The 22,007-nt window shown below is 41.5% G+C and overlaps 1 protein-coding gene across 2 annotated transcripts; it reads left to right on the top strand.

The window, feature by feature from the left end:
- Positions 1 to 2,000: 2,000 nt before the first annotated feature.
- On the top strand, positions 2,001 to 17,539 carry slc37a2 (solute carrier family 37 member 2). 2 transcript variants are annotated; one of them, XM_084474131.1, is made up of 18 exons: positions 2,001 to 2,402; positions 2,579 to 2,660; positions 3,076 to 3,166; positions 3,303 to 3,381; positions 3,771 to 3,906; positions 4,471 to 4,547; positions 4,771 to 4,937; positions 5,941 to 5,978; positions 6,775 to 6,912; positions 8,713 to 8,803; positions 8,993 to 9,055; positions 9,208 to 9,293; positions 9,785 to 9,833; positions 12,438 to 12,511; positions 12,662 to 12,740; positions 13,720 to 13,817; positions 15,368 to 15,432; positions 16,170 to 17,539. In XM_084474131.1, the coding sequence occupies exons 1-17, from the start codon at positions 2,344 to 2,346 to the stop codon at positions 15,419 to 15,421; spliced, it is 1,461 nt and encodes a 486-aa protein (XP_084330257.1). In that variant the 5' UTR covers positions 2,001 to 2,343; the 3' UTR covers positions 15,422 to 15,432; positions 16,170 to 17,539. The 2 variants fall into 2 exon arrangements, with proteins under 2 accessions (XP_084330257.1, XP_084330256.1); XM_084474130.1 differs by having other exon boundaries at positions 6,772 to 6,912.
- Positions 17,540 to 22,007: the final 4,468 nt, after the last annotated feature.

Genomic DNA, 22,007 nt, shown 5'->3' with positions numbered 1-22,007 from the left:
CGAGCACAAATTAAATCTGGAGCAAGCTGCTGGGTTTACCCACAAAATAAAGAAAAACATGTGGGAAAAGAGAAAGAAAACTTCCACAATGATTGGTAGGAAGAGTTATTTTTTACTACTGTGAAAGACAAGTTTGTATGTCTTATTTGCGGGGAGATTGTTGCGACTGCCAAGCGGCACAATGTGGAGCTTTCAGGCTAACTACCCCCTGCAGCTCTACAGGCAGAAAGACCCGTGAGTCAAGTAGCCTCAGTACCCTTGAAGTAGCTCTTGGGTTCAAAAAGGTTGGAGACTCCTGATCTAGTTTACATCATTCTATATCAGAGCACGCCACCACCTAACGTACCAGAGTTAGTAGAAGAAGAACTAGTTTACATTATTCTATATCAGAGCATGCCACCACCTAACGTACCAGAGTTAGTAGAAGAGGATCTAGTTTACATCATATCAGGGGTTCCCAAACTTTTCACCTCGAGACACAAAATACAAATTTGGTGTCTCCCCGGAACCCAACTTAACAAAAATTCATCAGAAATTGCCATAAGATCTACATTTATAAATGTTAGGTTTCTCACCACTTCATTATGAACTTATACAATGAACTTGAAAACTTAGCAGTAAGCAATACACTCACAGGTACATATGCTAAATGTGGAATCATTTAATTTGTTATTATTATGAGAGGAATGAGCATTTGTGAACAGCGACAAATACAGGCCACAATGTGGCAGTTATTCTTTGAAAAGTGTCCCATGGAAGCGTAATAAAAACTAGGATATAATAAACCTCTAATACTATCTAATCTAACTCTAATAACTTTTACCTTTTACATTTTATTAATAGGCTATCACGTAGCGAATCGCTTTGTCTTGTTCCCAAATGATCACAATCATTTTGTCATTTTGGCAACAACAATTATCTTTGTCATTTGTGATTTCTGCAAGGGGATTTTTTTTTTGTTTTAATTTATAATTTGTAAATATGTGTGCACGAGTGTGTACATGAATCAATGCAACGACAGCAGACTAGTGTGTGTGTGTGTGCCCATATTACCCTGTGACAGATTGTGTGGTCCTGTGGTCATAATGAAACTTCTGCTTATCTTGCTGCTACTCATACTCATTTTTCCGTGCTCAAATTGAAGAAACGTCTGGGCATGACTGTGACTGGTCTGGAACCCATCCTAGGGTCACTAAAGGAGAAGCAAAGCACAGACCCAGAGACTCATGTTCATCACTGATAAGACCATAGCCGGCGAGATCAACCACTGTGCAGGACGCTTATAACAAGTAAAGAAATCAAATGTGTGTGTGTGTGTGTGTGTGTGTGTGTGTGTGTGTGTGTGTGTGTGTGTGTGTGTGTGTGTGTGTGTGTGTGTGTGTGTGGAGGTGGGGTTTCCTTAGGTGGGTTTCAGATGGGTGGGACTACATAAGTGGGGACGGTGAATGTTCGTGGTGTAATGGAGCTTTCTTCATGTTAAGGAGATCTTGTCCTCCCTGGTGCTGCACACGTTTGGAGGGAATTTGGTTGAAATTCTAATTTATTCACAAAGGACCTCCTTCGATGCTTTGGGGAATAATAAAAAAAGTCTGTACCCCAGACTATATGGTTCAAACTAACTAATAACCAACTCTTAAATATGTATGCACAATGCCATCAGCAATCCAAAATATTTTGGTCCGATAATAATTTTCCTGATATATTAATATATGCTGCACATGGTTTTCCTCTGCAGACCAGTATTCCAATACATTATTTGAAGTGTTGAAAAATAGATTATTATAATATTATAATAATATTGTTATTATTATATAATAATCTATTTATCAACACTTCAAATAAAGTCATTTAAAACTGTTCCAATGTTTCGTATCAAACCCCTCACCCAGACTGGTTTGTCTCTCCCAGTCTGATCCCGACGCGGCGTGACGTCACTATGGAGTGTCACGTGTCCTCGACTTTCATGGCAAAGCGAATTAGAAAAAACACAAGGGGCCGCGTCTTATTTGCCACACAACTAATTTTCATGTGACGAAAAAGCCGTCCGGATTGCCTATTCATGGAACAGCCGAGGGACTATTTATGAGAAGTGATCTGAAAGAGGAATGTGGAGTGAGTGTGGATCCGCTCCCTAAACTAGGAAGTCTTAAGGACTACCGGAGGAGCGCCGGCTTTAGGTCCTGTTTATTGTTCTAACGTCTCACTGATGCATGCAAGTTAAACGCGAGGAGAAGAAGACGCAGTGGCTGCCCCTGTTCTCTGTTACAGGCATGTTATAACATGTTATGGTCATGTTATAACCCTAACCCTGGTGTCTGAAGTTGAGTTCTGTGAACCTTTAAGATGAGGTCGCCTCTAGCTCCTGGAGTTCGGTTCTGTTCGTCCTTTTCTCGAGACAGCTGGTAAGATCCCATGATCCATTGTTGATGTAGTTTGTACTGTGTGTGTGTGTGTGTGTGTGTGTGTGTGTGTGTGTGTGTGTGTGTGTATTATTTGTCTATTTGCTGATGGGTTGTAATTGTAGTTGACACCAGTACTGCATGAAGGAATTGTTCTTGAAGGATGATGTGTGTTGCAGGTATCAGAGCTTCACCCTCTTCCTCACCTTCCTCTCCTACACAGCATACCACCTGTCACGAAAGCCCATCAGCATCGTGAAGGTGATTTATTATGTGGAAGTAAAACGTTGTTTACGTTGATTACTACTACATAGTAATACTATATAGCCAATAGTATGACTAGTATACTACATAGTAATACTATATAGCCTATAGTATGACTAGTATACTACATAGTAATACTATATAGCCTATAGTATGACTAGTTAACTACATAGTAATACTATATAGCCTATAGTATGACTAGTATACTACATAGTAATACTATTTAGCCTATAGTATGACTAGTATACTACATAGTAATACTATTTAGCCTATAGTATGACTAGTATACTACATAGTAATACTATATAACCTATAGTATGACTAGGACGTGTACTACACAGTGTGGGTGAGGGTGGTTTGACAAACAAGTGATCAACATGCGTTGGTCTTTGTTATTTCATCTTCTGTTCAGAATGAGCTGCACAGAAACTGTTCAATGGTCATCCGCCCAGCGGACCTCAACACAACGGATAATGACACGTGGTGTGACTGGGCACCCTTTGGTAAGATAACGCAACACATTTGAATTTAAAATCTCAGACATTCATATCTAAATGAAACATCAGTTATCCCTAGACACTATAAAACCTTTCAGTGTAGAAGGTTTGTGTGTAACTTTGTTGTTTTGTGGTTTTGTAGATCAGGACAACTACCAGACACTGTATGGAATGTTGGACAACTCATTCCTCGTGGCGTATGCTATTGGCATGTTCTTTAGGTACGTGTACATTCAACTATAACCCTTAACCAGCGGACCCTGTGGTGTTTAACTATAACCCTTAACCAGCGGACCCTGTGGTGTTCAACTATAACCCTTAACCAGCGGACCCTGTGGTGTTCAACTATAACCCTTAACCAGCGGACCCTGTGGTGTTCAACTATAACCCTTAACCAGCGGACCCTGTAGTGTTCAACTATAACCCTTAACCAGCGGACCCTGTGGTGTTTAACTATAACCAGTGTTAACCAGCGGACCCTGTGGTGTTTACCTATAACCAGCGTTAACCAGCAGACCCTGTGGTGTTAATCTATAACCAGCGTTAACCAGCGGACCCTGTGGTGTTTAACTATAACCAGCGTTAACCAGCGGACCCTGTGGTGTTTCAGTGGGATATTTGGAGAGCGCCTCCCCCTGCGCTACTACCTGTCCTGTGGCATGCTGCTCAGCGGCCTGTTCACCTCCTTGTTCGGGCTGGGCTACTACTGGAACATCCACTCCATATGGTACTACGCCTTCATCCAGGTAACAGCACTAACCAATAGCAACCACGTCATATGGTACTACGGCTTCATCCAGGTAACAGCACTAACCAATAGCAACCACGTCATATGGTACTACGCCTTCATCCAGGTAACAGGAACACTAACCAATAGCAACCACGTCATATGGTACTACGCCTTCATCCAGGTACCAGCTGCAACACTAACCAGCCAATAGATCATTTAGTGTTCATGTTTAACAGACCGTTTTGGACCAGTTCATCAGTAATGACTTTGTGAACAATTGCTAGACGGATTCAGAAATAGATTCAAATGAGGGTAAAGCTGTCATTTACATATATTGAATGATTTAATATGTAACTAATTGTTGTCATTGTTTGAAGAATGTATAAAAGTATTGTGTTGTAACTATGCAAGTTGTATAGAGTAAAAGCATTCAAGCTTTCGGCATCACTGGTTCATAGCACATGACATAATATGTCATGTGATATGTGACATGTGATACATGCTGAAACTAGATTCCTGGAATAACATGTGTCACATGTTATTCCAGGAATCTAGTTTCAGCATGTATTTGTTTCTTTAGGCTATGAATGGCCTGGTGCAGACCACAGGATGGCCTTCAGTCGTGGCCTGTGTTGGAAACTGGTTTGGAAAGGGGAAGTGAGTAACACGCTTCACATGTCTAACGCTGACCGCTGCTGCTGACTCAACATTATCTGTAGTCTTTGCAGCTGACAGACAAACTGTCACAAACAAAGCATTTGCTATATACACATTTTAATTTGTTTCTGGATTGGCATATTACTGTTATAATGAAGTATTTGAATGAATTGACATTCTAGATCTTAACATGTTTTCTTCTTGTCTGGTGTTCTGTGAGCAGACGAGGGTTTATCATGGGGGTGTGGAACTCACACACGTCGGTGGGGAACATCCTGGGGTCGCTGATCGCCGGGGCCTTCGTATCCACGGCCTGGGGCCTCTCCTTCATCGTGCCCGGCCTCATCATCACCTCCACCGGCGTTCTCTGCTTCTTCTTTCTGGTCGAGAGTCAGTTTGATCAAAGCTTTTTTTTCACTTTTCAGAAAAACACAACCCATTAGAAAGAGTCAGACTCATTATTTTGTATTTGTATTTGTATTTATTTATTTGCACCATAAAAAAAACGACAATTACAAAAAACAGAAATTAAAGAAGAATAGTAAGTGCAGGAGAGGTTAAAAAACCCTACATGGGCTTATAAGAAGCACCTCCCCAAGAAATATACACATTCAAAGGATAAATCAACAACACCAACAATAGGAGAAAGCAACAACAAATAACAACAAAAAAGGAAGCAATACAAGTGCCATTTTATAGCAGACACTCAAAGAAGTCAGAAATAAAAACATGGGTATGTATAAATATAAAATGATTGTATTTAACTGAGTGTATAAGCATGTAAAGAGATAATGATCCAATGACAAATATACTGGAAAAGAAACTATTAGGAACTTTGATTTAACAGGTAAGCTTTCAGTCTTAACTTAAAAGTATTGAGGGATGAAGATAATTTAACAACATGAAGATGGGAATTCCAAAGTATGGAGCCTCTGTGAGCAAAAGAAAACTGAGTATGAGTAGTGCGGCAAAAAGGGGGATGAAGTTTATCAGTCTGTCTGGTGTTATAAGAATGGACCTGAGAGTTAACTGTAAAGAATTCATGAAAGGATTTGGGCAGCAAGTGGGAAAGTTGAATATATTTATAAGTAAATACACATGATTGAAGTATATTAATATCGTAGACTGACATTATCTGAAGATTCTTAAACAGAGGGGCATGTTGAAGCATGTTGCGTGCCATATTTGAAAAGATAGGTGATTTTTAAAAGGCTTTTGGTGGACTTACAACTAATCTCATGAAACAAAATGGCCGTAGAACTCAAACTATTTGTGTTCCTTATAAAACGTTTCAGAATGTTGATGGATTCACTTGATTTTGATGACAAAAAGCGGCCCTCTGAATCCAAACTGCTGTTCAAGTCCATTAAGCTGAACCGTAATGTGTCCACAGAACCTGAAGACGTGAACTGCGTACCTCCTCAGCACCACGTGAGTGTTTGGAAACACACTCTTTTTTACCATCAACATCTGGTTTTCTGTTTTTACAGAAATGTCTAAATTATTATGAAATTATATTTAAAAACATCATTAACAGAGATTTGTATAACAATTAACAACTGGTTTGTACACAGAGATTTTGTAAACACCTTTACTCTGAATGGGGAATTGTGTGTTCAGATCCACCAAAGAGTGTTTAGCCTCTCTTCTAGCCTCTCTTCTAGCCTCTCTCAGGGGGCATTAGCTCAGGAGGTAGAGCGGGCTGGCTGGTAACTGGAAGTTGCTGGTTTGATCCCCGGCTCCTCCTAGTAGAGTGTCGTGGTGTCCCTGAGCAAGACGCCTCACACTAGATCATAGAGTGACCATCATGTTATCAGTCATTAACGGTCCCATGCCGCCAGGTGTGGTGTGATTAGCCGTTATAAGCCTTTTTGAAAAATCTGGCTCTTATGACATCACAAGTGGGCGTGTCCACCTAGATGTTTGACGGATAGATGAGCCACGTTTGCTACAGTCCACTGGGTAGGCTGGTAGACTGATCTATCACAGCACACATCTAGGTGGACACGCCCACCTGTGATTTCATAGAGCCAGATTTTCAAAACGGCTAATCACACTCACACCTGGTGGCACGTCATGGGACCTTTAAGGGAATATGCTCAGTATGAATTGGCTTCTCCGACACTATGTTCTGCTAATTAATCTCCATTTCCCAATGTTTGTTTTTGTTGAAGCCTATGTGTTCACTATTCTTAGAGTACCCTAACTTGTTGCTTTGTGACAGCAGGAGGGCACAGAGCGGGAGCCTCTTCTGCACAACACAACTATAACGGAGGTGACCTCCATCACCTCCTCCCACACCACGGAGCGGACGGAGGAGGACCACACGCAGGCCATCAGCTTCAGTGGAGCCCTCAGTATCCCTGTGAGTGGAATCTACACTTGGAATATGAATTATGTTGAATCTAAAGAAATGTCTCTTCAGAAAATGACTTTGATGTCATTGTGTAAGGCTCCAATGTTGCTGTTGAGCAAGTACAGGAAACAAAGCTTCTGGGGGTAACCTTAGACTGTAAATTATCATGGTCAAGACATATAGATTTACTGCCACAAAAGATGGGGAGGAACATATCTGTAGTCAAAAGATGCTCTTCTTTTTTAACACCTCATCTGACCACAGGTCCTGCAGTACCAGGTCCTGCAGACCCTGGTACTGTCACACCTAGATTACTGCTCGGTGGTCTGGTCAGGTACCACAAAAATGAATCTAGGGAAGCTTCAAGGGGTACAAAACAGAGCAGCTAGGCTTGCCCTTAAATGCACACTGAGAGCCAACATAAATAACATGCATGACAAACTCTCCTGGCTGAAAGTTGATGTGAGGCTGAAAGCATCACTTCTGTCTTTCATAAAAAATATGAATACATTAAACAACCCTGACTGTTTGTTTAGGCAGCTAACACTCAGCTCTAATGTGCACACATACCCCACCAGACATGCCACCAGTGGTAACTACACAATTCCAACAATCAAAACAAACTCAAAACAACACACAGTACTATGTAGAGCTATGGTTGAATGGAACTCCCTCCAGATCATATTTAAAAAATCAGAGCAAAGCTAGCTTCAAAAAAACAAGTGAAGCGACACCTCATGGCTGTTTGCACTGAATCCTAGTATGTATTACTAAATTGTACTTTTATTTACTCATCTATTCTTTTCCTTTTTGTCATTTTATTTTATTATTTTTTTTGTTGTTGTTTTTGCGTGCTGATGGTTTAGTTATCCATTCTTTTCCTGTTTTCTTTTTCCTGTATGTTGATTTCTTGTTTGTTGTATGTTGTTATATGTTTATGTTTGTGTTATATGTTGAAGAGTAGCTGATGTCTTCTGCATCAGCTACGTCCATGGTTTACTTAAAGACAGGGGAAGCCATTTGGAGAAACTAGCTAGAGTAAGCCGGATTTTGAAAGTATCCAACTGAAATACACCCCTCGCTTCAGGTCTCTACAGCCAACCGAACCACATGACTAGCATCCAAGCTTCCTAGCTTCCTAGCTGTAGCAATAGGTCTGCCTAGCTTCCTAGCTGTAGCAATAGGTCTCCCTAGCTCCTAGCTGTAGCAATAGGTCTTCCTAGCTGTAGCAATAGCTCTGCCTAGCTTCCTAGCTTTAGCAATAGGTCTTCCTAGCTGTAGCAATAGGTCTTCCTAGCTGTAGCAATAGGTCTTCCTAGCCATTGCGCATGACTCCGGTCCTGCTCAATGGGCAGAGCGCCCCCGGGGAGCCACAAAGGGAAGCCATCCAATCATTTGAATCTGAGCCGAATGAAACAGGCTTATTACAGGCCTGCAGCCAACAGATTGATTAGGTATTTTTCTTACCCGAGCATTTCATTTATTGATCGCTGTAGGAATGTGATGAGAATTTGATGAGAGGTTCATTGGATCAGTCATAAACACTGAACAAGCCTAATTAATGGAGGCAGTTAGAAATCTAGAAGTCTATATCTCTATCCCTCTATGTCTATATCTCTATGTCTAAATCTCTCTGTCTATATCTCTATCCCTTTTGGTTAACACAAGCTGGTGGGCCCTGTTGTGTGTTGTGCGTAGTGTTCAGTGCCTGCTCACTTGTTTAGTCAAGGACCAGCTCAATCCAGAACCTGTCCTAATCCCTCTGTTCCAAAACCAGGATTCTCTTTTGTTTCACTGTGATCCATATAGGGTGTAGTGGAGTTCTCTCTCTGTCTGCTGTTTGCAAAGTTAGTGAGCTACACTTTCCTTTACTGGCTTCCACTCTACATCTCAAATGTAGGTGAGTAATGAAAAACTAATTTTTTTAATTGAATATTCAACCTTGATTACACTGATGCAACACATTGTATTGCATCTGTCCATGTTTATTATATTATGCCTGGTTAAAATGGTTAAAAATGGATTAAGCTGTATAGCAATGATTGCCTGTATTATATAATGTATTCAAATTGATTTATTTACTTTTTAGCTCATTTTGATGCCAAAGCAGCAGGAGATATGTCCACACTGTTTGACGTTGGTGGAATACTCGGTAGGAAACACTTTCAGTGAATACTTAACCAAAGAGAGTCATGGTTACTATTGAACACCAGCTGCTGACTATAGTATTACTTAGTAATATTACTTAGTATAATTCAGTGTAGAAGACAAACGATGAACTGTGTACCAACGTCATGTGTTCAGGCGGTATCACGGCGGGCGCGGTGTCCGACTACTCTGGTGGCCGGGCCACCACCTGTTGTGCCATGCTGCTCCTGGCTGCTCCCATGGTACGTATAGTGGCTGGCTGCTCCTGGCTGCTCCCATGGTACGTATAGTGGCTGGCTGCTCCCATGGTACATATAGTGGCTGGCTGCTCCCATGGTACGTATAGTGGCTGGCTGCTCCCATGGTACGTATAGTGGCTGGTTGTAACGACCAAAAGACAACCAGACATGTTATCATAAAAAGTATTGGGATTGGGACTTTCTCACTGCACTGTGAATTATATATATATATACACACATATATATATATATATATATATATATATGTGTGTGTGTGTGATGAGAATTATGCAAGGAAATTTATTAGACGTTGTATTCATCTTCATATAGATAGTACATTTATGGGTATTCATAAAAAAAAGCACTAGCACATAGAGCCCCCGCTAACTATGACTTAGATATCACAACGAATTGTCCGATCCTTCTACCAAGATGTCTCAAAACTAACCAAAAATAGTTCTTAAGTGCTAAGGTTGTATTTCTTTATGTTACAGCTCTTCCTGTATAACTACGTTGGACAGACCAGCATTGCAACTACAGTTGGTATGTACCATAATCACCAGACACACCACACAAGGATATGAAGGAACCCTTTTGGGTAGTAATATTAAACTAAATTAAAACTGCACGCAGTGATGAACGGGACCTCGCGCCGGCTTGCGGCCGCGTCACGTGCCGTCCTAACATGTGTGCTGGCAAGATGTGCACATGTTAGGACCGCACGTGACGCAGCCGCAAGCCGGTATGAGGTCCCGTTCATCACTGCGCGCAGTTAAAAAAAAAAATCGCGCCGGCTTGCGGCCGCGTCACGTGCCGTCGTAACATGTGTGCTGGCAAGATGTGCACATGTTAGGACCGCACGTGACGCAGCCGCAAGCCGGCACGAGGTCCCGTTCATCACTGCGCGCAGTTTTAAAAAAAATTCGCGAATTTATGTAATCTGTAGAAGCAGAGGTGCCCTGTGGTGTCCTACTGATTGTTTTGACATTAACATGTAAGACCACATTTAACTGAATTACATGTTCATTAACCCTACATCAATGATCCGATAAATTCCCTAGGAGGAGTTAGTTGAAATACAAGGCGAAAAAGTGAAAGAATTCCATTCAAAATGGCCAACTTTGACAGCACGCCACGGCCATGCCCTTCAACGTGCAGTCACAAATAACACGGCGTTGGTTGAGCACCATGTTTTGACTGTACTGACTAATTGTGAAGCAGATCCGATAAATACCCTAGGAGGAGTTAGTTCAAATACTAATTCCCTAGGAGTTTGTTTGTTCAAATTCAAGACCACAGAATTATTCAAAATGGCCAAGTTTGACGGCACGCCACGGACACGCCCTTCAACGTACAGTCACAAATAGCACAGCGTTTATTCAGCACCACTTCATGACTGTACTGACCAATTTTGAAGCAGATCCGATAAATTCCCTAGGAGGAGTTCACAAGGCAAAAAAGTGAAAAAAATTCAAAATGGCCGCCAAAAGTGAAAATTAGAAATGCAAATAGCCGACTTCCTGTGGGGTTTGGGGCATGGGTCCAAGAGGCTTTTCTGTAGGTATGGGCACATTGTATGTGAATACTGAGTTTCATACATATTGGTGAAACGTGGCGCAGGGGCTGCTTTTTAAAGTTCCTGTAGGGGGCGCTACAAAAAATAGAAACACGAATTTTGGTATGTGAGCTATCGGCACCAGTTTACACGTGTGCTGTGAATTTCATATTCATAACTATTACGGTCTCCGCACAGTGATTTTGAGGCTCTGGCGGCCATGTTGTTTTTTAAATCGACTAAATTTTTGGTGAGCAGTTAGAACTTTGGTACCTAACGGCCACTAAGTCGGTCCTGCTGAAATCAGTCTATGAACTGTGGCGATTTTAGTGTCAGGCCACGCCCATTTCGATGCCACGCCCAATTTGAAAATATGTTGACTTTATCTTGTTCAGAATTTGATTCTGAACAACTTTTGTATTGGGGCCAACATCATAGGCGTCCAACTTGACGTTGATATGAGCAATTAACTATTTTCGAGGTTTCAACACCACTTTTAGAACTCATTGGTGCTCTAAACTTTATTGTACAGACTAATCCTTAAGTCAGATTGAAGATAATGGGCCATATATGATATGTGCCAAAGGATTTTTGTCAAAGTCGAAAAACCTGGGATCCTTGGGGAATTTACTGTTTTTAACTAAATTCAAAATGGAGGAAAATATGGCTACCGGAAGTGTCCAGTTCAAGAGACTTTTTTGTTCATCATGAGGATATGCATATGTGTGCAAAATTTCATGAGTGTAGGTCAAACCGGTGATGCGTGCTGCCTGTGCAAAGTTTGCACTTTTGAACAGTTGCTATAGCGCCACCTAGGGGCGAATGTGAATTTGAGGGCTAGAATATCAAATTTTTCACCAGTCCCCACAAATGTGCCAAATAGAAATGAGTTTTAGAATATGTGCAGGGGGAGAAAAATGCAGTCGAAGTCGTGGAAAATAATAATAATAATAATCACGAGGGTTTCAATAGGGTCCTTGCCAAGTTTGGCTCGGTCCCTAATAAAACAAATATGAATGAAGAATCCTTGATAGCAATTGGTGTCAAATGCTTCCAATACTGTGCTCAGTAACACCGCCAAAGCTCTGCGTGCCAGCTCATTGGACCCATGAGTCAAACTCAAAGAGTTGCTCTTATAGAGGAAATGGGAGATGTCTACTCCTACGCCTGAGGGGAACTAAAGCAGTAAAGATAATGGTGATTAATTAGCTAATTAAGGGAAGGTGCGAGTGATCAGTATCTGGGGATATGGCTGGCTGGAACAAAGGCACATTCACAATATCTGTCTCTCACTTTACACACAATCATGTATTAGTAAAATGGAAGCAGCAGACAATGCAGCATGGGGTAGATTAATGTAGTGATCATGTTATAAAAGGTTAACCCCAGTCTTTGCTAGGGGATGTGTTTAGGCCAGTTGTAATCTAATTGTGACGAAATTGATTGAGTACTAGATTGCAGTATTTGTAAGTTAAAAGGAACAGTCAAACTACAACGTGACGAATGTGAATCATTTGGGGTGAAAAGCAAGACCCTGTCTTCAAACAAAGTATACTTGTGTATCCAGTGTTTAAATATCCTCTCCATTGCAGTAATGCTGTTGGTTTGTGGAGGCTTGGTCAACGGACCATACGCGCTGATCACCACCGCTGTGTCTGCAGATCTGGTATGTAGTGCAGTATCAGTCTCCTTATGAAGGTTTCATCTTGTTCTTTAACATGTTCCTGTCCTGGACTCCAGGGATCCGTTAAGCTTCTATGAATGCTGTGTGAATGCTTTTCCATGCTGCTGATCTCATATGTCTCTGTTCTCACAGGGAACACATGAAAGCCTTCAAGGGAACTCCAGGGCGTTGTCGACAGTCACTGCCATTATTGATGGAACGGGCTCTATAGGTACGTGTGGATGTGTGGCTCAACCTAAACGTGACAATGTCAGGTGTTAATGTGAGGACAAGTGAGGATGGCTCATCATCCTCTTATCACAAAGTCTAGTTGGTTGCTGAGATGTCAAAATCATACATTAAACCGTAAACAAAGTCAGCGACAACATGATAAAAATATGAAATTACAACAAGGAGGAAGAAATGTGGTGCAGGATGATTGAGCAGCTGGAGCGCTCGAGTGAGAGCCGGTGGAGAGGTTAGGGTTAGGGTTAGGGTTAGGGTTAGGGTTAGGGCTAACCCATCCACCCATAACGGGTTAGGGTTAGGGTTAGGGTTAGGGTTAGGGTTAGGGCTAACCCATCCACTCATAATGGGTTAGGGTTAGGGTTAGGGTTAGGGTTAGGGCTAACCCATCCACCCATAGGGTTAGGGTTAGGGTTAGGGTTATGGCTAACCCATCCACCCATAACCAGCAGAGTAACATTACTGATTGGATTGATTTGGTTCCTGCCCAAACATGTTTTGGAACGTTTCAATAAAGCCACAGAAAAAATACAATAATGAAATAGCCTATTACTCAAAACCCGAGGTGTTACACACAAGGTGGGATGTGGCAAATATTGCTATTCCAATACACTGAAGAATGCGTGGAAAGGTCAATGTGACAGAGCAGAGACCGTTAGGGCAGGTGGCACCTTAAACACAAATCAAACTCAGCATCTAAAGGTTCCTGTATCTGGCTCCATCAGTAGAGTCCCGTCCTGTATCTGGCTCCATCAGTAGAGTCCCCGTCCTGTTGTCTCCGTCCTGTATCTGGCTCCATCAGTAGAGTCCCCGTCCTGTATCTGAGAGGCAGGCCTTGATGAAAGATGCAAAGTGTGTAACTGAAAACAAAAGCCTGTGATGGTTTATGAAACGCCCTCCCTTGTTAAAGACGTTATATACGTCATACATGAGTTGTAATGAATGGCACTTTTTGTATCCTTTAGGAGCAGCGATCGGTCCTCTTCTAGCCGGCCTGATCTCTCCCACGGGGTGGAACAACGTGTTCTACATGCTTATTTCTGCTGATGTCCTGGCCTGCTTGGTAAGTGGTGGTTACATGTTTGCAATTCAGACAACTACCTATATGAGGGGGAGTATGCATAGGCTTTTAATTGTTACATTTTAATGCCATAAAAAGTAAGGGTGCTGAAACAATAAAGATGTCCCCACGTACCTTTGCTCCTTGATAAAACAAGTCTCTTTACTCAAAATGATTCAGTTTAAAGAGACTCCTATGAGCTCAACCAGAGGGCTGTGACAGTACAGAGGTGGCCTCAGGAAATGTAAACAGAGAGCTGTAGGGTCTGATCCAGACCACATCCAGAGAGCTGTAGGGTCTGATCCAGACCACATCCAGAGAACTGTAGGGTCTGATCCAGACCACATCCAGAGAGCTGTAGGGTCTGATCCAGACCACATCTAGAAAGCTGTAGGGTCTGATCCAGACCACATCTAGAAAGCTGTAGGGTCTGGCAACGAGTGATGAAAACGGCCCAACTCGAGGGGCGGCACCAAGCATGCATTTGAAAAAATTACTGCACGCAATTGGATAACACTACGACCAATCAGAGGAATACAAGGGGTGATGTATCCAGAGCCCCATACACTAAGCTACCAGCGGAGCTAACCTATAGACCTCTTATGAATAAGTCCCGCCTCCGAGGCTCCGGTTCCCTCGGTCAAATGTCTATGGGGAATAACATGGGGTTTATGAATGATCGTACATAACAAACTATGTGGGTGGTGAAGAAGTAAAAGCCGCGTCACGTTTTGAACTACACACTTTGGAGAGTCATAACAAACGAAGTCTGTGCAGATCCGCGTTAGCATAATGCTTCTTCATAATAGTTAAGTTAGTTAAATAATAGTTAATTACTTTAACGGCACAGACAATCCAAAACCCCAGTGGAAACTAGATGGAAAAAGTGTGTAGTTGAAAACGTGACGCAGCTTTTCCTTCTCCGCCACCTACACAGTTTGTTATGTACGATCATTCATAAACCCCACGTTATTCCCCGTAGACATTTGACCGAGGGAACCGGAGCCTCGGAGGCGGGACTTATTCTTCAGTCTATAGATTAGACTCTTTCCGTATCTGGTCAGTGAAACAGCAAAGCTTTTGGCCCGCCTATATCAGATACAGCGATGTGATTGGTTAATGCTCTGGGCCAGGGGAATCGGGGAGTGAGTATATTGCTCATTCCCCGAGTGACTCGCTGAGCAAATTCTAATTGTGCTTTTGTGAGAACTCAGGATTTCCAGGGTAGCCTTCAAGCATAAAATGTAATAACTTCTTGTAAAATGGTTGGTTTGAAATGTTTTCAAATTACACAATTGTGGTACTTGTTAAAACAAGAGTCATAAACATTATCAACAGTTAATGATATTAGATATGAGACATGAATGATTTGTTTGACATCTTATGTACTTTTGGTACAGGAGATATGGCCCTGGTCTACAATAGTTGACACAACCAGATGCAGGCAGACATGTGGATAGACATCAGACTAAAACATCTTAATACATTTGAGTCAATTGCAACGAGGGAGTTTACAGACTTTACCGTAATCTTTTGACGTGTTTTTCATTCAGTTCCTGTCAAGGCTCATGTACAAGGAGGTGCGTGGTTGGTGTTGCCCAACTTAACTTATAAGAGGGTGAGTATTTTTTATCAAAACAAAAGAAGCAAAAAATGGTGAATAGATTGAATGTTAATAAATAAGTTGCTTTATAATTATTTAAATTCCATCTTCTATTTGGGTTAGATGTAACAGAAATAATGTGGATGCGCACATGGGCGGTAGGGCTGTAAGATCAGTCGTCTGTCTGCTTGGTCTGAATACAAAGTAATGGCCTTGGTCAAAGTAATGGCCTTGGTCAAAGTAATGGCCTTGGTTAAAGTAATGGCCTTTACGTCAATCACCGATTTTTGCGTGTTAGTTAGGCTATTAGTCGGCTAAAGCCTACCTACTGTTGGTTACTATGGTTAGTACAGGCACTGTGTGTGTGTGTGTGTGTGTGTGTGTGTGTGTGTGTGTGTGTGTGTGTGTGTGTGTGTGTGTGTGTGTGTGTGTGTGTGTGTGTGTGTGTGTGTGTGTGTGTGTGTGTGTGTGTAAAAAGTCACCCCCTTTTTCAAACAATAGTTGGCAAACACCTAATTTTTTGGATACTAATAGAGTGCAAAAAACATTGCAAAATTAGAGCAATTACAAGACTCAGAATCGAATCATCATTAACTGTTATTTGTATAATGACGCGTCGTGGAGAGAGTCTTAATCATCATTAATCTGTTGTTGCCACACAATTGTCCGGAAAAGTGAGTTCATGAGGGAAACATGTGGATCCACCTGGAGATATGAATGATGATCGTTCATGTTTGAACTCTTTGTTCCAGGTACCAGGAGATCTGACTCATCCACACCTCATCCCAGAGGACTGCCGACAGTCAACAAAGGGAATTAATTATTCATTAATCACAAGATTATTCTGACATAACATGGTAAACATGTTATCACACAAAAACGAAATGGAAAGCAAGAACATCTCTCTAGGATTGTTTTATTCACTTTCATCAACTCGTGAAGCACTGCCTACTGTTGATTAATCACAAAATTATGTTTGTAAATCCTCAATTATAGTACAGGAGACCAGAGAGATGAAACAGAAAGGAAGCAATTGTTACCATTTTGTTTATCAATCGCAATGGCTAGTTCAATTTTGGAAATTTGGCCAATTACAGATTTGACAAAGTACATACTTGAGAATGCATTGTAAATGTGTAAATTCATTGATCGTAGAACCAGAAAACGTATATTTGTAGATTTAATAAACCTTAAAGATAAAAAATGTAAAAAACTATACGCCCTAGATCCCATCATACTATTTTTTCACTTTGCCTTAACTAGATTTAAGTAAATGCTATTACAACCATAATCATTAGATATTAGTTTAATTTTCATATAACGACTCAGGGCGACGTCTCAGAAGGACAACATATTCTATTTTTGCAATATTCTTATGCACTTGGGTGTGGCCTTGATGCCCGTGAAGCTGCCAACGCAGGGCCTTGTTTAAAGAGGCTGGGCGGCCGAGGGGCTCTGGTCTGAGGGAGATACGCTGGTTCATCTCTTCGTGGTCATGGGCCGGTCGGGCTGCCATTCAAGGGATATTCCTTTGTTTCTCTCAGCATAAACCTTAAACCTCCATAAACCTCTGAGCCTATATCTCTGTGAAAGCATCAAAGGCTGCCATTGGCCCCAAAAGAAACCCTGGAATGTACATAGATGTTTTATAACAATGTCAAAGTGTTTTAGCCTGTCTTATTTCTTCAATAGATTACTTGTCATCTAGTTAATAAGGACATTGGTCTCATGATCTTATTCTACTTGAAGACCTTAAAGTCATTGTCTACTTTTGGGCCAATGTGACGCACTTAAAAATGTTAAGAGAAAACGGTGAAGATCATTTACCATCAACCATAGATAACGACAGGTAACTTAACATTGTAATTAAGATCAAAACCTTTCGGAAGGTCTCTTAAAATTGTTAGTGCATATTTATTTAAGATGTTAAGATGTAGATTATTGTTTAGAAAGTTCCAGTGTTGGATTGTACAATCAAGCAGAGCTATTTCTAGATGAGTAGCATCTCTTGAACAGTTTATATATTTAGAATCTAGTATAATATTCCAAGTACTCTGATACAGCTAACACCCCTGCAATAAAATATTATAACAGCCTTAATAAAATAATTATTTTCACTGAGGCATACTGCATTGAATTGTGTTTGATAGTTTGGTCATGGATATATGTGATGCACTTTTCACAATTTTAGAAACAATAGTTGGCCTACCTCTCAATTCTATCTTATCATTACATATTCTAATACATAGGGCCTCTACTCAATGGTTATTTTGGAGCAAAAATGTCTTTGTATCAGCAGCTGTTTTTTGCAGAACTTCAAAAAGGTCACAGTGCTTTAAAGTCGAACAAACCTTGTGCAAAGGTGCTTTTCGTGCAAAACAACAGTAGGCCACAGACTGCCATTGGGCCCAGAATCATAGTATAATCATAGTATAATAATAGTTATCTTTGTATGTTTTCTATGATGTTGAACCTAGTAATCCACTACGTTACTTAAATAATACATCAATAATACATAAGTCATTCAGAGAAAACAAAAAGCTGGTTTCCAACTCCAGGCCAGTCTCCACCAATGTGGTGAACAGTCCACTCCCAACTCCAGTCCTGTTCTCCGTGAGGTTGTAGGGCGTTGACGTGAAGGGACACCTGTAGGGTATCCTCCGTCACGTGGAGCTTCGTCTGGAGTGCGTTTGATGTTTTTGACGCAACAACATTAGGGTGAAGAGCATAGCCTTCCAAGAGGCTAAAGCTACTCTTAGTCAGTGGCACTTCAGGAATGCTTTATATGGGGTGGCAAAAGAGTAGCAGAACATGGAGATGGTTTGACGTAGGCCTGTTCTGTGACGGCCATGTGGCTGTATAAAGATGGAGATGGTTTGGCGTAGGCCTGTTCTGTGACGGCCATGTGGCTGTATAAAGATGGAGATGGTTTGATGTAGGCCTGTTCTGTGACGGCCATGTGGCTGTATATTTTGGGTCCTAATAATGTAATAGATGGCCCTAAAATCAATAGTTGCCACTTATAATAAATATTGGTATACAGGCAGCTTCAGCTTTATGTCATCTAAAGAAAAAATCTTTGTGTATGGATATTGAAGGGGTTCATCAGCCTGGTGTCAGTAGTCATTGGTGTCAGTAGTCATTGCTGCCATCACTGTCAGAATGTGAGCAGCTCTCAGCGTGTCTAGTAGCGCTGCTAGGGACTCCTTCCAATAGACACACAGGTGAAAGCACACCTACACCCTGCTGAATATATGCATATTTATTTACCATGAAATCCGGTTTAAAGTAGCATCAAACCCCCAACCAACAAAGGTAAGGCTAAAGAACAAGTTTCCGAGGGAACATAGGTGGTGTCAGCCCCATTACCATCAAAGGCCAGCAGAGGGAGACTACCTTGTAACAAATGCCTGGGTGTCCAGGTGACAAATCAAACAGGAAAGCTAATGGAGAGCCCGAGCTGTGACCCATCGAGGGACCTCCAGTCCATTTACAAAAGGACTGGAGCTCCTTTGTTTGGGCAGCTTGGTTTGGGGGCGGCAGTAGCTCAGCTCCTAACTGAGTGTCCCTGAGCAAGACACCTCCCTCTGGCTGCTCCTCACGGTCTGAAGACACAAGACACCTCCCCCTGACTGCTCCTCACGGTCTGAAGACACAAGACACCTCCGTCTGACTGCTCCTCACGGTCTGAAGACACAAGACACCTCTGTCTGACTGCTCCTCACGGTCCATGTGAAGACACAAGCTCCAGATGTTGACCCAAGCTCCAGATGTTGACCCAAGCTCCAGATGGTGAATACAATGGCCAGTGCCCATTGTCGGTGAGCGGGTTAAGGGTTAACCTTAACCCTATGAAAAAATATATACTTTAGATAACAAGAACACAGTACATGAACATTATTAGTAAATGAGTACTAGAGCATTAGTTTACTGTTAATTAACTGTTAGTTAATGCTTATTACTGTAATAACTAATGTTAATGAATGGGTAATTAATGTAGCCCTATTGTAAAATGTTGTGTATTACTTAAATTAAAGATGAACACAGCAGTAAGTGAAGGTTTTTCTCAAAGGACAGAGGATGCTATGGGTGTTGTGGATGGTTAACTTAAAGTAGATCCAGTCAGGTGCTAACTATGCTTGACAGACTACACCCCTTGTCAATCGCTGCATACGACAGCATGTCCAGAGCTAATGTGCCTAGCTAATGTAGTCTGGCTGTGCAAGGGCACTGCTCAAATAAGCGCATCACAAGAAGATGAAGATGATGTTGATGAGGGTGTGTGTGTGCGAGAGGTACGACTTGAACCAGGAAATGGCCGTACCAGAGATATGTGGTCAAGCAGGATGAAGATGTTGAGGAAGCCAGCATCTGAGGAGACAAGGGGATCATTGGTGAAGAGCGGAGTGATCTAAATCCAGACATCCACAGTTCAGCACAATAAGGCTGCTATTGTTGTCAGAAAGTGGAAGATGGAGATGGGGCTGAAGTGTGGACCCGGGCTTCTGGGGCTGGTTGATGGCTGTGGGTTTGGTGCCAGGGGACAGAGCCTGGAACCCGGGCTCCTGGTGATGAGCAGAGAACACGGAGAGTGACAGGTTGGTAGTCAGATGTGTTCTTGTTCATGGTGGAGAGCCTTGTGGCGTGCAGGTGCACACAGAGTCAGGTTTTAGCTTGCAACGTTATGGACGAGACAAAAGACGTTTGGTCGATTGTATTTAAAATGAACGTAAACCTTTTTATTTGTAAGTGTAACAAGATACTGATAACATATTCTGCTTTGTATCCATATTTTTAATTGTTGTATTCCTCAGAACTACATTGGTTCTGTCATCACGTGCCAGTGTTTGATATTCCAAGTTTCTAGACTGGGTCTCCCATAATGTCTCTGGATTACAGATAGGATTCACTCAGTCACACTGCAACTACCTGAGTGGCAGACATTTTACATTACATACATACATACATTCATCACAATTACAGTGTGTAAAACTGTTTTACAGGCCTGCGTAAAAACTCCCCAAATCCAGGGAGAGAGGTAGAAACCCAGAGACTGAACAATGAAGAGTGTTGAGTACTGAGCCTGGGCAATACGGCTGAAAGACATATCACGATGTAACTTGATCATATTAATGGATATCGATAACTATTGATCATTTTAATGACCTGAAAAGACTAGGAATTACCATGCTGGATTTAAACACTTCTGTTTAACACTTAATATGACCTTCCACTGTCCTTCATTGATAAATACTCCAATGTCGATACAACAATGAAAAACACTTAAATATTGTAAATAAGTATGGAACCGTGTTTGTGTAACAAACCCAGCTGCTAGATTCAGTGGTCCGGTCTCTTATCGATATATATTGAACATGTTTTATATTGATAAAGTCAAGTCAATCACGATACAATAATTGATTGATTTATTGCCCAGGCCTTGTTGAGTCAAACCAGGACTGCTGCAGTCCAGACCAACGTGTCCTTGTGCAGCGCAGCATGGTACAGATAGTGTTCAGCACGGCAGTCCAGACCAACGTGTCCTTCTGCAGCGCAGCATGGTACCGATAGTGTTCAGCACGGAGACAGAGGGTGTGGTCTGTGAAAAGCCACCTGGTCAACGTGCACAAGACAGTGTTTTGACTTTTACCTGGTAATAAAATGAGTCTACAATGGAAGCACATACTTCTAATAATAATATTGTATGTATATTCCTCATGTTTTATCTTTATAAAGTTGTTTACTGTATCTTAACTAATTTAAAGGACACATGAAACGTAGTCACAACTGTGTTATTTTCTAGTAAAACAGCATCACAATGTGGCGTGTATTTATTCAACCTTTGTAAAGCACACATACATACAAATATACACACATGTGCCTACTCTCTCTAGACTCATAGGAACCCCATTGTTGATTTATGCAAACAGGCCGCAGCTTGATAGGACACTGAGACACTTATGCAAATCCCCCGTGGAGGCTTCAGGTTAGGAGGGCAGCGTTCTCCTGCTAACCCAGTTTGGGAAACATGTAGATGAGCTCTTGCAGATTTTACCCCAATGAGTAGCATTATTCTATTAGTATTCTATGTCAAAACTAGAATCTGAAGGACAGCCCTGGTGAGTTAATTTACCCCCCCCACCGCACACACACACACACACACACACACACACACACACACACACACACACACACACACACACATACACACAAACATAAATACATATATACATATGTACATACATACATGCAAACACACACACATGCATACACACACATTATTTATATATTATATGTATGTATACTTACATGCATATATATGTGTGTGTATATATATACACACACATTATATATATATATATATATATATATATATATATATGTAATGTGTGTGTGTGTGTGTGTGTATATCTTCAGAATATCCACTAGATGTGATAAATATAACCAGCATTCACATATGCACTTTTCTAGTGATGGCATTTGGGAGGGTGGGGGCAGCACATTATAATGACTCAAGATCATTTTACTAGGTGTCTAGTTCTACATGCTGCTGGTTAAGTTACAATCCGTTAGGAAAATCACCTATATTT

The sequence above is a fragment of the Micromesistius poutassou genome, assembly GCF_964030765.1.
Source record: "Micromesistius poutassou genome assembly, chromosome: 10".
Classification (NCBI taxonomy): domain Eukaryota; kingdom Metazoa; phylum Chordata; class Actinopteri; order Gadiformes; family Gadidae; genus Micromesistius; species Micromesistius poutassou.
Note: the sequence above shows the minus strand (reverse complement) of the source record. Positions and strands in the feature narration are given on the sequence as shown.

What these genes read in the sequence shown, in the direction of transcription:
- slc37a2 (XM_084474130.1), top strand. Translation starts at nt 2,344, where the DNA reads ATGAGGTCGCCTCTAGCTCCTGGAGTTCGGTTCTGTTCGTCCTTTTCT. An exon ending in ACTCTACATCTCAAATGTAG is followed by an intron (nt 8,804 to 8,992) that starts GTGAGTAATGAA and finishes TTTACTTTTTAG; the next exon opens with CTCATTTTGATGCCAAAGCA. An exon ending in TGATGGAACGGGCTCTATAG is followed by an intron (nt 12,741 to 13,719) that starts GTACGTGTGGAT and finishes TGTATCCTTTAG; the next exon opens with GAGCAGCGATCGGTCCTCTT.